This window comes from Ambystoma mexicanum, chromosome 3q (assembly GCF_040938575.1).
Source record: "Ambystoma mexicanum isolate Mex_15411 chromosome 3q, UKY_AmexF1_1, whole genome shotgun sequence".
NCBI lineage: Eukaryota > Metazoa > Chordata > Amphibia > Caudata > Ambystomatidae > Ambystoma > Ambystoma mexicanum.
In genome coordinates, this window is record NC_090926.1 from 1,061,119,324 (window position 1) to 1,061,134,327 (window position 15,004).

The 15,004-nt window shown below is 48.8% G+C and overlaps 1 protein-coding gene across 1 annotated transcript in view; it reads left to right on the forward strand.

The window, feature by feature from the left end:
* GCGR (glucagon receptor) overlaps positions 1 to 15,004 on the forward strand; it is an 800,864-nt gene that overhangs the window by 707,166 nt on the left and 78,694 nt on the right. The window contains exon 11 of the mRNA XM_069655284.1: positions 14,362 to 14,450. Within this exon, the coding sequence (XP_069511385.1) occupies positions 14,362 to 14,450 (89 nt within the window). The remainder of the gene's footprint in view (positions 1 to 14,361; positions 14,451 to 15,004) is intronic.

Consider the following 15,004-nt stretch of genomic DNA (forward strand, 5'->3'; position numbering starts at 1 on the left):
ACTTTATTCGGGTTTTGTACCAAAGTTTCTTTGCCCGAGTTCAGTTTGTCTAAGCAAGCTAGACATCTGCTCTCCCACGCGTCCTGAACTGAATCCAAGGGTGATTTTCCTTCCTTTTTTTCTCAAGATTTTAAAGTGGGGAAGGTCTTCAGTGCCAATGATCTTTCTTTTTTTTTTTTTTAAACTTTTCTTTATTGGCATAGAAAGAGTACAGACTACAAACACAGTGCGTATATCAGCTGGTAATGCAGTTTCATGGATAACACTTCACATCTTGCTAGTATTAAACAGGGAGCTGAGCCCTCATGCATACAGTACAGAGTTTTTAATTGGTAGCAGGGGTTAACTCATCAGGTAGAGGTGATGATGCACGTACAGTGTCTTCCTTGTTGTTCAGGTAGCTACAGAACTCCGACCATACGTTTTTGGGGCGGGAAGACAATGGGAGGGTATTAATGTAGTCCTCCTCGCACACTTGAGTCCAGGTAAGGGCCTTTAGCCACATCTCGAATGATGGGGGAGAGCGGCGTTTCCAGCATTGTAGGATACATTTCTTAGCTACCATGGTGGCAACATTCAGAAACTTAGCCATCTTCCTAGCCTCAGGTTCGTCCCACACACCGAACAGAACAGCAAGTGGTGCAGGAGAGATTTGGGTCATTGTTATTTCAGATAACGCTGCAATAATGGCCTCCCAGTACGGGCCCAGGGCCACACAGGACCAAAACATATGTATGTGATCGGCAGCAGTGGATTTGCATCTAGGGCACAACTGAGCCTGGCCTGGCGTGAACAGTCCCACCCTGTGCGGCGTGTAGTATAGACGGTTTAGGAGTTTATATTGCATACATCTATATCTGGCGTTGAGGGAGGTTTTACGTGTGTGCAAACACATCTTGTTCCACAATACATCTGAAAGGGGAACACCCAGTTCATCACTCCACAAGTCACGCGCCGGTTGCAATGCCTCATCAATGCTAGCCATTTGCGATTTATATAACGATGAAGTTATGCCTCCGGCTCCGGCCGAGTTAGCTATATATTGGATTTCGGGGGAGTCTGGGGGCTCATCGGGGTAGCAGGGCCACCAAGCCCGAATTGCTGCTCTTAACCTGAAGTACTGCAGCATTTCGAGTGCCGAGCCGGAGTGACCGGGTCTCCACGTCTGCGGGGTAATGAACTTCCCATCAGGGAAAAGGTCGGTCAACGCTCGGTAGCCGAGGCTGTCCCAGCGTTCAATTAGGAGTTTATCATGAGTAGGGCTGAGACCCGGGAACTGCCAGATGGGCAGCCATTTATAGTATGGGTGGTGGCCAGTGTTTGCCTGCAGCAATCGCTTCCAAGCCAGGATTGTGGCCGCCACGGGGTCGGCAGGGGCATCAGCTCGGAATGTGTGGTGTAGAATGAGGGATAGGGGGTTGATTCCCTCGCATGCCAGTGTCTCTAACTTCATATGTGGGGGAGGGTCCGTAAATGTATACCAGTGTGAGGCGTGTTGTGCTTGTGCGGCGATCCAGTACTTTGTGAAGTCCGGGGCGGTGAAGCCCCCCTTCTCATAAGGGAGAGTCATATGCTGCCACTTTTTCCTCACCGCTCCCGCATGCCACAGAAAGCGGGCGCAGGCCGCGTGGAGGTCCCTGAAATATCGCCTTCCGGGCCAGATCGGCACATTCGCGAAGATGTAGAGCAACTTAGGGACAATAATCATTTTAACCAAAGAAAGCCTGCCCGACAGGGACAGCGGCAGACCACGCCATTTCGACAACCGGGACTCTATTAGGTGCGCCATAGCTGCATAATTGTCAGCTATCAATGATGGCTTGCCGAGGGAAACCCGCACTCCGAGGTAACCGATGCCCTCGGGCGACCAGCGAAGGGGGAACTCACAATCCGGTCGGGGGGTCGCCGCCGTGAGTGGGAAGATGTCGGACTTAGTGTAGTTGATTGTGAAACCTGAGAATGTACCTATTTTGATTATATCTCGGAGAATGGGGTCTAAGTGAGCAGCTGGGTCTCTGATGTATAGGAGTACATCATCTGCATACAATGAGATGATCTCTGGGGTGTCTCGCATACGTATGCCTTTCCGAGCATGTTTGTCCCGGACACTGTCGGCCATAGGTTCGATAGCAAGTGCGAAAAGTATTGGGGAGAACGGGCAACCCTGGCGAGTGCCTCTATACAGCGCGAAGGGGGGGGAGACTTTAGAGTTGATAAGAACTCTGGCCACCGGGTCTGTGTATAACAGCTTGATGTATGATATCATTCGCGGGCCAATTCCCATTTTGTGGAGAACTGCCCACATGTATTGCCATGCCACCATATCGAACGCCTTTTGGGCGTCAAGGGTAACTGCCACGGCATGGGCATCGGGGTCGATTCTGGACATGACATTGAACAGCCGGCGAATGTTAAGGGACGTGGATCTGCCGGGGACAAATCCGCTCTGATCCGGGTGGACCAGATAGGACATTATCGGGAGGAACCTGCTCGCAGTGATTTTGGCAAATATTTTGGTGTCTGTATTTATTAAGGAAAGGGGTCTATATGACCCGCATTCATCCGGTGGCTTGCCCGGTTTGGGGAGTACGGTTATAACAGCCTCACGTAAAGAGTGGGGCAGCGTACCTAGTTCGAGCGATTCGTTCCAGACCTCAAGGAGTCTGGGTGCCAGGATGGCTACATGTTCCTGGTAGAACTCTGAGGTGAGACCGTCAGGGCCAGGCGCTTTGCCTTTGGGGCAGCTCGATATGGCGGTGGTTATCTCATCAAGAGTGAACGGGACCTCTAGCTGGTTCCTTGTGTCGTGGGAGATGAGGGTCATGGGGATTTGATCAAGAAGGAGGTTAGTGTCCTGCAGACTGTGTTCTTGTCGGGGGCCGTATAGGGCTGTGTAGAATGCGGTGAAGGTTTCTAGAATGTGTTGGTCAGACCAGCCCAGAGCTCCGGAAGCATCATGGACACAGTCTATGCGTGTTTTGCCACACTCTGCCCGAGCCAGTCTGGCAAGTGTCCTCCCGGGTCTGTCCCCCTCGCCATATTTCCGGGCAGCCATCGGGCGGGTATGGTACTGTAGCTCCCTTCGGGCATGAGCCTCGAATGTTTCAAGTTCCGACCTGATTTGTGCCAGTATGATCGGGGAAGGGGTGGAGGCATATTGCTTTTCGAGGTCCTTAAGCTTCCCCTCCGACCGATGCAAGCTGTTTCTAATGGCTTTGAGGACCCCAGCCTCCCTGGAAATACACATCCCCCTAATGAAGACCTTAAAGGCCTCCCAGCGCACTCCATCGGAAGTGTCATGTCTGATATTACATTCAAAAAAGGTGCTGATGTCGGCCAAAATTTCGGCTCTGAAGACTATATCTTGGAGGGCCTCAGATTTGAATTGCCATGTTGGGCGGGAGGGCTGGTCACGCTCCAGTGTGATTCGCAGCGTTACTGGGGAGTGGTCCGAGAGTGTGCGCGGGAGTATCTGTGCATCTGCGGCCTTGCCTACCAATTCGCTCGATGTGAGGAACAGGTCTATCCTCGATAGGCTGTCGTGCACCGAGGAATAAAAGGTATACTCTCTTGACTGTGGGTGGAGGACTCTCCATACATCCCTGAGTCCTAGTGCATCCATATGTGTGCGCAGTCTAATGGCCGCGCGCGTGACAGCCCTACGAGCATTCCCAGTTCTGTCCAGGACGGTGTCTAGTATCAGGTTCATGTCCCCCCCCCCCATATTATAGGGACCCCTGCATATTTCAACAAAACGCAGGTGATTGCGTCAAAAAAATCTGGCGCATCAAAGTTAGGGGCATATGTGTTTACCAAAAGGCATTCCCTATTCGCGAGTAGACAGTGGAGTATTACATACCTGCCTTCAGGGTCAATGTGACTAGTACGCAATAGGAACTGGACTGATTTGTGAACCAAAGTGAGTACTCCTCTAGACTGAGTGGAGTATTTTGTATAGTATCTGGTAGGACCCCAGCTAGGGGCAAGACAAGCAGCTAACCGCCCTAAAGCATGTGTTTCCTGCAAAAGGAGTACCTTAATTCCATGTCTCTGGGCGTATGCAGTAATTCTACGTGCCTTGGTAAAGTTGCTCAGCCCCCGAACATTCCATGTCATAATGTTAATAGACATAGGGCGGTGTTATGGAACATCCCAACTGCGATAGGCTCCTATGTGCAGTGTAACAGAGCCCATTGCAAGAAACACACATAGTGCTGCAATCGTGCACCCCTCTTCCATGCCATTTTCATTAACAAAAACCCCTTTTTTTGTGCCCCCCTCCCTCACTGCCCACCCACAATTTGCAGTGTAGACCCCCCCCTTCCCAAACACAAGTGCCATCAGTTCCCCTCGTCCAGGCGTCTCCAGCGGAGCCAGAGGCCACATCTAGACAACAGTCGGCGGACAGCACCCAACGGGGGTGTGTCCCCACCGTGGCCCAACGGGGGCCCAGAAACAGTGGCAACAAGGTGAAAACAAAAAATAACATTGCAACTGCAGAGAGGTGCGCCGTTGCCGTGTAGTCGGCGTCGTGAACTGTGAAAGTGGACAGAATACTGCCCAAGGTGTGTTTCTGCGGTGGGCGGATCCAGTACATGATCCCTGAAGTCTGTGAGCCAATCCGAGTGAATAGAGTGCGGAAGCAGTTGTGGTCAGGGCAGACAGCCGAACAATTGCCACGAGAACAAGTGACAGTATATATTTAAGGCTTTGGGGCAAGAGTCAGCAGCCCAGTCATTGGCAACAGGGATCAACATTTGCTGGTTGAAGAGCGAGGTTACCATCGTCACGTTGGGTAGATAGGATCATCAGATAGGGTTAGCATAGACAGGTAGATAGGGATATGCTTATGCATCATTGGGGCGGGCCTCCGCTGGAGTAGGAAGTGGAAACTGCGCCTCGATGAATCTCGTTGCCTCATCAGGGACAGTGAAAAAAAACAGTTTTCCGTTGTGAGTAATCTTGAGTCTCGCGGGGAACAGGATGGCATAGGGAACATTACGCTCTCTAAGCAGTTTCTTGACGCCTAGGAATTGCCTCCTCTCTTGCTGCACTCCGACAGAGAAATCCGGGAAGATTCTGATCGTATGGGCTTCCCAACGCAAGTCACCTTTCTCTCTCGCCAGGCGCAGGATAAGGTCTCTGTCTCGATAATTTAGGATCCTGGCAATGATGGGTCTGGGAATATCGCCGGGTCTGGGGCGAGGAGACAAGGCCCGGTGCGCTCGCTCAACTGTAAAGTATGGTGACAAGGAGGGGTTCCCTAGGAGATCTTTGAGTAGACATTCGACTGCGTCTTCCATGCGTCCCTTAAGGGCATTTTCCGGGACCCCAATAATGCGCAGGTTGTTCCTGCGGGAGCGCGACTCCAAATCCTCGCACTTCGCTTTCACATTTTTCATGTCGCGGGTCAGAGATTCAACCGTATCCTGTAGTACGTGTATGTTATCCTCATTGGACGATACCCTAGCCTCAGCCTCCGTGATTCTAGTTCCGGCCTGGTCCACTCGTGCCCTGAGCGAGGCAACGTTGGCGTTGATGTCGTCTAACTTCTCATGAAAGGCGGCAAAGTTTTTGGCCATTGATTCCATCAATGTGGTGAGGTCCGGCTGCTGGGGAGCAGGGTGAGGGGCGATCTCAGGCTCTTCATGCTCGGGCGATACCCGGTCAGTCTCAGCCCTCGGGACAGACCTAGCAAACCTGTCCATGGCTCCCCCCTTGTTACCCCCCTTGGTTCTACTCGACATTATATGCTTAGGCTGGTGATGCAGGAGGTCTGCGGGCGATGGCCCACAAAGGGGGGACCCAGGAAGGGCCACAAGTACCGGACCGGACACCACTTGTCCTGTATACGGGTAGGGTCCGCAGTCAGCTATGTGGAGGTCAGACGGGCAGGATGCAGCTGGAGGAGGCAATGGAGAGATGGTCCCACCCAGCAGAGCAGACTGGCAATATTGGATGGGGGCTCAGTGAAGGTAAGTGATCGCTGCCAGGCAGATGTGCAAAGTAGTGCTGATGGGGCCGCAATACCCAGATGGACCATGTCCCGTATTGACATATGTATGGTTAGGTAATAAAGCCGTGCGCTAACCGTTGGATGATGGGAGCGAGATCACCCCCAGACGGGCACAGTGCAGGTAGGTACCGTTCCACGAATCACAGTTTGTACCCTCAACGGTGTCAGGCCCCCCAGTGCGTAGCCACGGCCGCAGCCGCCAGGAGCAGAAAGCGCGGCCCCCACCTCCTCACCTGGTGAAACGGGGAGCAGTCAGACACCGCCCCGCGGCCTCCGGAGGCAGCCGGGACACAGCAGCAGCGGAAGCCCCGTCGCAGTCAGTAGATGGAAGGGGGGAGAGGCACGGCCGGCGCACCAGCGCAAGGCAAGCCGCCGTCCCCCGGCACAGCGGCCCAGACGATGTCGCCGTAAGGAACCCTCCACCGGTGTGCAGGGCCGAAGGGACGCCGCCCTCGAGCGGCCAGGCCACAGCTGAGCGCAGGTCAGGCCACAGCCTCGCGGTCCCGGAGGAGGCGGGAGCCCGGCTGGATGTGGTAGAGGAGGGGGGGAGGGGGACACGGCCCGCGCTCCAGCGCAGGCAACAGCCACCGTCCCTGAGCCCCGCAGTCCAGCCGGCACCGATAGGGGCAGCACACACAAGCCCGCAGAGCCCCTCGGCGCCCACCGCAGGGCCCCAGGCGAGGATCGTCGGTTCTCAGCCGCCGCCGCTCCGTAGGCAGCAGTCACAGGGGGCCGGGGCGACCCGGCCGCCGGCAGCCACACGTTGCACAAAGCCACACGATGTATGGAGCTGGCCCAAATTCACAGGGCGTAGGGCAGGAATGACAAGCAGCAGCTGGACCAGGTTATGGGGGACAGGGTCTCCCGAATCCGCAGATGCAGACGGATGAAAGCCGACGTTCCACGGAGCCAAAGAGCTAAGCAGCCATCTTGGGCTGCTCAACAGCGCCACCCGCCAATGATCTTTCTATATAGAGACAAAGTATTCCATATTACTATGGCGTTAATGGATGTCAGCCCTAGTTCATAGCGAGTACAGGTGGGGGGGGACCCTTTCGGAAGGTGCAGGATACCATTCCAATAGGTGTTCTTGCACCACGACCAAGTGTCGTGGGCGCATCCCAGCATCGCTTCTGCTCCAAAGGTTAGAGACGGTACCACCTTGGCCTTGTAGTATTCGAGTGCATGTTTTATCGAACATTTTCCATATTTCTTGTTTATCATAGCAGCTTGGACTGACAGAAGTTTGTATTTTCTTTTAATCCTTTGGACCTTAGGCTCATCATTTATATGGGAGCTAAGCACGGCCCCCAAGTAAGGTACCTGGCTGACACAATTAATCAATTTACCTCCGACGTCCCATTTGAATTTCTTTCTTCTTAGAGATGTTGAACCGGTTAGACTTTGTAGAACGAGGATCTCGGTTTTCACAGCATTGATCGAGAGACCGTTTTTCACGGTGTAATGTTCCAACGCCCTCAGTTTTCTTTGTAGGCCAACCGGCGTTGCATCAATAAGAACTATGTCGTCAGCATATAAGATGTTTCCTATGTGGAATCCATTGATCTTGGGTGGAAAGGATCTAACTTCACCTAAATCCTTCGGGGAGTCTGTATGAAAAAGTTAAATAGGGTTGCTCCCAGTGGGCAACCCTGTTTCACGCCTCTTGAAGTCTTTATAGCCGAAGACAGTGAACCCGTTTGGTCCAATCTAATTTTCACTGTCGTTTCAGAATACAATTCTTGTACGGCTTTCATTAGACTCGGTGGGCATTTGATGTGTGTAATCTTAGTCCAGAGCAAATCTCGGTCGACGCTGTCAAAGGCGTGAGCCAAGTCGACAAAGGCTAAGTATATCTTTGTTTTTTTCTTTATCGCCTCCATTTTGAGTATATTTTGGATGAAAAGATTGAGTGAACATCCAACGCCCCTTGAAAATGCCGGTTTGACGCTATGGCCTCTACATCCTTAATCCATGCTGTTGGAGGGTTCAGAACTTGGGAACCAAAGATTTTCCCAATCATGCCGAGTAGGGCTATGGGTCTAAAGGTTTTGGGATCAGAACGCAAACCTTTTTTAAAAATTGGGACAATCAGTGCGCTTTTCCACGTTAGCGGAAGTCTTCCTTCTTTTACGATGTTACAAAAGAGGTTATAGCAAAGGTTTGCCCATTGATCTGGGTTTTGCTTTAGCATCCAGTTGGTCAGCCCGTCAGGACCGGGTGCTCTGGACAGACTTAGCCTTTTGATGTTTTTCAGAATGTCTTCTTTTGCAATCTCAAAATCCCAGGGGGCGAGGTGTTCCAAGATTTGTTGGCAGGCCTTTAGTTGGTTCATAAATAGCTCTGTGTAGTGTGTGATCCACTGGGCTTCTGTGACCAGGGAGACCTGCAGTGATCTTTGACTGGCTTTGGTGCTATTTATTAGGAAACAAAAGGATTTTGAATTTTTTTGTGTCATGCTCTTTAACATCACCTCCGCATCGTTTTGTAGGATTAGATTTTTGTGACCCCGCAGCCATACTTTATATGATAATTTGGCTTTTTTTTTTCTAGTAGGCGGCCATCTGGAGAAATCTTTCTAGCGCCTCTTAAGGTTTTTCTCAGCACCCTTTTTCTTGCTAGTATTTCAGGGTCTTAGGTGTGCTGATGACAAAACCCTTTTTTTTGAGGGCCGAGATTGTGTTCAGTGTATTTCTCCAATAGTCTTGGATATTCAATTTGCTCACATGATGTACTGACAATGTTGTTCTCAAGTGCTGCTGCGATGTCAATGATGTTTTCTCTGTTAATACGCACTCTGTTTCGACCCGGCACCACACTTATCTTTGCGTTCCAGGATTTTCTTTCTGCACACCGGAGGCCAGAAATTTGGATGTCACTAAGTTCTGAACACTCTGTTCCATGGGGATCACTACTAGTTGAGATATTTTTCCCACAATGGCACTCGATGCGTAAAATTAGTCCAGGATCGAGGCTTTGGGCCCTTGTGTCCAAGTTGCTGCGGGAGGTATGTCTCCTCGGATGTTTCCGTTTAGTAGGGTAAATTCGTGGTCCTCCATCTCGTCTTCCCATGCTGTTTTGATTTGATGAGGATCTTTAGCTTTTCTGTTTGATTTGGTTTTTGGTATGGTGTCAGATTTCAATTTTACACATTCCATGTTAAGGTCTCCGCATATAATTATATGAGGAGCTGCACAGGACTTCGTTATGCCGTCAATTGAGTCACAGATTAGATCGAGAAACTCTAATTCGTCTGTGGCAGCGTGCTGCCAGTATATATTTATGATGTGTAGAATCGTTGATTCATAGGGTGTACTTTCATTTTGTACAATGGTCGCAGTTTACAAGTATGGTGAAGGATTTGCGGATTTTGTTAGTTTCAGGTTTTTGGATTTTTTTGCCATTATTAGTAGACACGCCATCGGTCTAACCACCTGTTACTTAATTGCTGGGTTCAGAACAATTTCAAAGGCTTCAGCACAAGGGGCATCCTGAATCTAAGTTTCTTGAAGACAAATTAAATCTAGCTTCTCGAGGTCTTGGGACAATTTTCCAAATAGGTGGTTGAAACCGCTCGTGTTCCAAGATCCTATCTGTATTGATTGGGCGTTCTTTACTGGTTGGCATTAGAGGACCTCGCTGTTGTTCAGAGACCCTGACAACCAACTCCAACTTCCCTGGTCAATGCCCACATTTTCAACCCTGGAGTCTTTGTCACTACCGTTTGCTTTGTTCCGGTCATTCTTCATCGTGATTTTAATTAGTTTCGTAGGACTTTGCCGGGGAATGGGGTCAGGTGGTGGAGTGTTCGTTGACACACCCTTTTCGTTGGTCTGGGCTGATCCGATGAAGCCCCACAGAGGCTTCTCAGTCTGAGCCTCCAAGGTCAAGTTTCTTTTTGCACTTCTGTTTCCATTTGGTAAATTGGTCTTTGGTGGTCTTACTTGTAATGATGTTGTTGCGACACAGACTTCTTTGATGTCAAAGCCCAAGGAGTTTAGCTCTGAGTCACAGTTAAGGATTAGGTTAAAGATGATTCTCGACGGTATGTGCAGGAGAACTCTATCTGTTACAGACTCATATACAAATTCAACAATTTTTGTGTCATCTGATGAGACTGCACATAGTTTTGGTATGTGGCCAAGCAGCTAGAGCATGTTGCGTCTGTTCAGAATAAGAAGGTCTCCCGATCTAAATAGTCTCTCAATCAGAAGACGGTTTTCCGTTGGTGTACTGAGGCTCTTGCTCTTAATTGACGGAGCTCTGCTAGCTTGAGGCCATGTGTCGTTTCTCCAATCTTGAGGGAGATTAATTTGGGGGGTGACAAGTTGCTTCGCAGTTTCAAGATGGTCCGCAGCGAATTTTTTTCCTGGTTCGATTAGAGCCTTTTGTTTTCCTTCGCTGTCACGTTCATTTAGGAGTTTTGTAGGCACCACTGCGAGGTCCGTTTTCTTGACGGCTCTTGCTCTTTTTTATGCGATTGTCAGGAATCTGTATGGGCTTCCATGATTCAGGTGAGCGTCTTTTGGCTTTTCGGTTAGGGGGCTTGAAAAGGCACATATTCTTTTTGCAGAGCCACTCGGGACATACTTGTCCTGAGTAGAGTGGTCAGAGGACTGGTCAGGTTCCTCATCTGGGATTTGACCGATGTCATCATCATCACTGTTTTCGTTACCTATAGGTTCACTCTCCGATTCAACCTCTTGTGTGGACAGGTTAGCCAATAGTTTGATCATTCGTTCGTCTTCCGTTTTTTGGTTATCTGATTCAGTAGTGTTATTTGAGGCATTTAGTGGGGCTTTTTCCCCAACCTTTTGGCTTTTGCCAGGTAGTTCCGGTGGGACAATTATTGAATCTTTCTTTTGTTCAGTCAAAATTGTTACATTTAGAGCCTTAATGTTTCGTAAAAATTTGTTTGAATTTTTGGCCCTAACATTGTGGGTGTTTTTTACGTTTTTTGTTTTTCGTGTTTGGGTTGGTACTTTGGGGAGTGCCCCTTTTTTAACAGCATCTCTGGGTTTTTGCTTTTCAAAGATGGCAAAAGTTGGCTCCTTCGGCACAATCTTATCATTGCTAGAGTTCGGAACAGGTGTGCAGGGAGTTGGAAAGCCCTCGGTATTTGCTGTTGGAGGGGCAACAGCAGGAGTGTCGAGCGGTGCATCGTTAGTTGGGGCGTCTTCCTCCGAGCAGGTTTTTTCGTCTATCTGCTGCATCGCCACGTTTTGAGATTTTAAAGGGAGTAGATCGGGGGCATCTTAAGGCTAGCAGGAATCCAGTTCAGGGTCACTTGGGGGTGTATTGTCTGTGGTCTGGTCCTCACTGGCGTGCGAAACAGTGTCTACTCTGGGTAAAACCTCTGAGTCAATCCGCTGCGCTTGGCAATTTTTTTCCCTCGGGTTGTCAGCGCTCTAGGTTTGTTGTTTTTGTAAAATTACGAGGGCTTCTCTGGTGACCCCTGCCAAGAGCCGTTTATCCTCAGAGTTGTTCTTCAGTTGATCTCTCAATAGAAGGTTTAACATTTCGTTTTTCTTGAGGTGGTTGGAATCCTGTTGTTTCAGGTCATGGATTACGCCTTCCATTGCAATGTTTTTTGAGTTAATTGACCCCGAGAAGGCTGTTTTGATCATGACAGGCTTCATTCAGGTGCTCATAAAGTTTTAGTAAAGGAGCCACTGTGATGGTTAATGCAGAAATCAAGTTTTGCCGCAGTTCATTGATTACTTGCTCCACCAGGTTTGTACAAGACTCCCGGTTATCCACAGGTAGAGATCTATTTTGTGGTCTGGGTGCTGGCCAACGGATTTTTGGAAAATCACGTTCCATAAAGGAAGAGTCTGTCGGACCTTCTCCTGAGGATTCGTCAGAAGTGGTTGAGCTCTGGTTGCAAATTGGGGTAATTTTGCCTTTAGATTTCAAGACTGGGGTTGTTACTTTAATCTTGTAGCAAGGTAATCTTTTCTGGGAGCATGATATGAAGGGCATCGCACAAGAGTCAAGTTTGCTTCTTTTGGGTGGAATGTTTGATTGACTCTGGCTAGGGTGAACTCGCCGAGCCAACTGTCCCATTTCCGGTTTTCCGTGTGGTTTACTGCGGCAGACAAGTGCTCTTTTAAGTCGGATTTTGGAGTGGATTTTGCGAACGTATGGATCGACAGTGGGACGCAAAAAGCACTTGTTTGGGCAGTCAGATTAGTATTACAAGGATTACGGGAGGAGAGAGACTGTTTGCACACTTGAGATGGTTGTTGAGAGACTTTCAGGAATTCCATTTTCATGATCGAGGCTAGCTCGCAAAGTAAATGAGTTTAGAGAAAATAAAGTCTCGGCCGGTGTTATAACTTAAAGTGGCTCTTCCTCTGGCTGAGGTGTAACTCTCCTAGAGCGTGGGAACACTTGTATAACGAATTTACTGTGCTTTCAATGGGATCCCCACCCCCCCACAGTACAAGGACCCTCTTACTTGATGTGGAGACTTTGATCTTTTGGGTCTCAGAGTCGCAGCTGTCTGACTTCAGTATGCGGGTTTTCCTTATGTTGTGCGAAGTCTGGCAAACGCACCAAAGCCGCCAAACAGCTAAACAGCGCCACCCAGCCCTTCTGTCCTCAGGGCTTACACCGCAAGGGTGTCAGGGGTGTGGTTTTATGATTATTTATTTATTGGTTAGATATACATATAGCCAATTGGCTTTGTATAGCCCATTAACAAAACAACAGAAATACACAAAATCTTAAAACATATTTCATTTTCACATATCCTAAACAATACAATTTAAAATTGCCACAATTCTCAAGTAAAAAACAACAATGAAATATATGAGGTTAATATCATTGCCTCGCATAAAAATCATCCATTGATCAGATATCTCAGTCATCACAGTGTCATTATTATAAGATTTAAAACAAATAATTTGCAGATCGTTTAAACTTTCACAACACATGATAAGATGGTAAAGGGACTCAACGACATTTACTCCACACAGGCGACAGTACTTTGGCATATGTGTGGATCCTATATTAGCACAATTTGTTTCTAATGCAACAGTAACGTTAAATTTCATCATTAGATAGGTACGAAACGTGCTAACATTGGGATAGGCAAGAATGCATAGGGGAGAAGACACTCGACTCATATACTCATCAAGAAACCTGCCACTGAACTTTTTAGATGCTAGATTAATCATGTTTTGTTCATGGCAGGGTGTGGTTTTATGCTCAGCTGGGTCAGGGTTCAGGAATCCAGGTCTGGTAAAACTGGTGGGCGTCCTTTTCACCTTTGTTCACCGCTGCTTCACCAGTGTTGCAGGAAACAAGTAGGAATTAACTTCCACACGTGAAATTAGCGTTTCTGATGTCGTCCTTCACAGAAACACTTGGCATGCAAGAAATGCAATGAAAAACGCTGCCACAGCTAAACAGCGCCACCCAGCCCTTCTGTCCTCAGGGCTGGATTGTGTCATGGCTGTGACTTTGAATGGCACTTCTGTTTGGGGCAACGAGGCACAGCAATGATAACAGACTCCATGCCAATGGCATTGATCAGGACGCCCCCCTGCCAATAGTGCATGGCAGTGAGGAGAGACAGGCCAGTGTGGCTTTCAAAACTCTACACTTTTTGAACTGCCAAATTGCCTCTCAAGCCATCCAGAAACCATCTCACCTTATTGAAGTGGACTGCCTCGTCTCGACCCGCTTTCCAGCCCAACGCCCAGATAGGGATGCAAATGTTTTAATGTAATTGCCCATTTCATTGGGAGCCACTGGAGTGTTCCAAGAGCTGGGGTCAGGTGTTTGTGTCTCAGAGGAAGTCAGGCTGCGGTGGCGTGGCATGTGCAGTAGGTAGATGCTGCTGGCGTAGTCTAGTGTGATCACCGCCGCGGTTCTGTGCATGAAGGTGCAGCACGACACAAAGTTCTAGACTGTCCGGGTTTAGTTTCAGTCTTTTGCTGTCATCCAAGAGTCTGTGTGTATTTGGGTGTAAAGTTGCTTGTCAGCTTGTATATGGCGTGGGTGTCATCAGCATAGAGGGTGAGTGCATCTCCGGATATGGTCTAGTCGCGAGTCGAAGTTGCAGACTTCAGACGTTCATGGACTCCTCCTCATTTTCTCCCAGACCCTTCTTTTTTTTATCTTGTTGAAGACAGCTGGTCCTTTTGAGCCTATGTTGACTCATTAAAATAGATGTTGTTCATTAATGAGGAAAAGAAAATAAATAGGTGAATGCTGCTATGGGAGCCATTTTGGTTCTTTTAGAGGCTTTCCTGAGTCACCACACATTACAGACAGTTTGTTTTAATTGTATTTCTAGTTTAATTTATAAATTTAAAGTTTTGTTTGTTTATCCACAGATCAATTTCTTCATATTTGTCCGTATTATAGAAATCCTGGTGTCCAAACTGCGTGCACATCAAATGGGGTACACGGATTACAAGTTCAGGTGAGCCGGCGGGCATGAGGGGTGGCAGGACAGGGGGACTGGAACTATGCATGGCATTGGCAGTCACCTAGAATGGGCTCCCCTCACATAGGGGACAGCAAAGGGGGATACGTTGGATCAGTGTTCAAATTAATCTTGTAACAGAGGGTCTCAATGGTGAACACTGCCTAACATCTATAGTACAACTGCTGAGTTCTGATTCTGTCATTTGGTGGTAGCTGCTGAGGTCTGGTTCTTTCACTGGGATATGATTCTGCCCCTCCGCACCTACCGCCAAGGTTCTACTATGATCCTATCCTGTTTAGACCACCCTCCTCTGCACATTAAGAACTGATCTGGTACCTGGATCAAGTCCCAATTCTGGTTCTGTCCTGTTAAGATCCTTGCTTTGTGTTTTCCACAAGAATTCTGTTCTGTGTCCTAAGGTCTAGATTAGGGTCTGTCCTGGTATGATCCAGACTGTTCCACTCACATGAGATCTGGGAGACTCCCTCTGAGATCTGAACTTACACTTAGGGCCAATTCTTTTTCTGTTGACTTTAGACCCTAGCTTG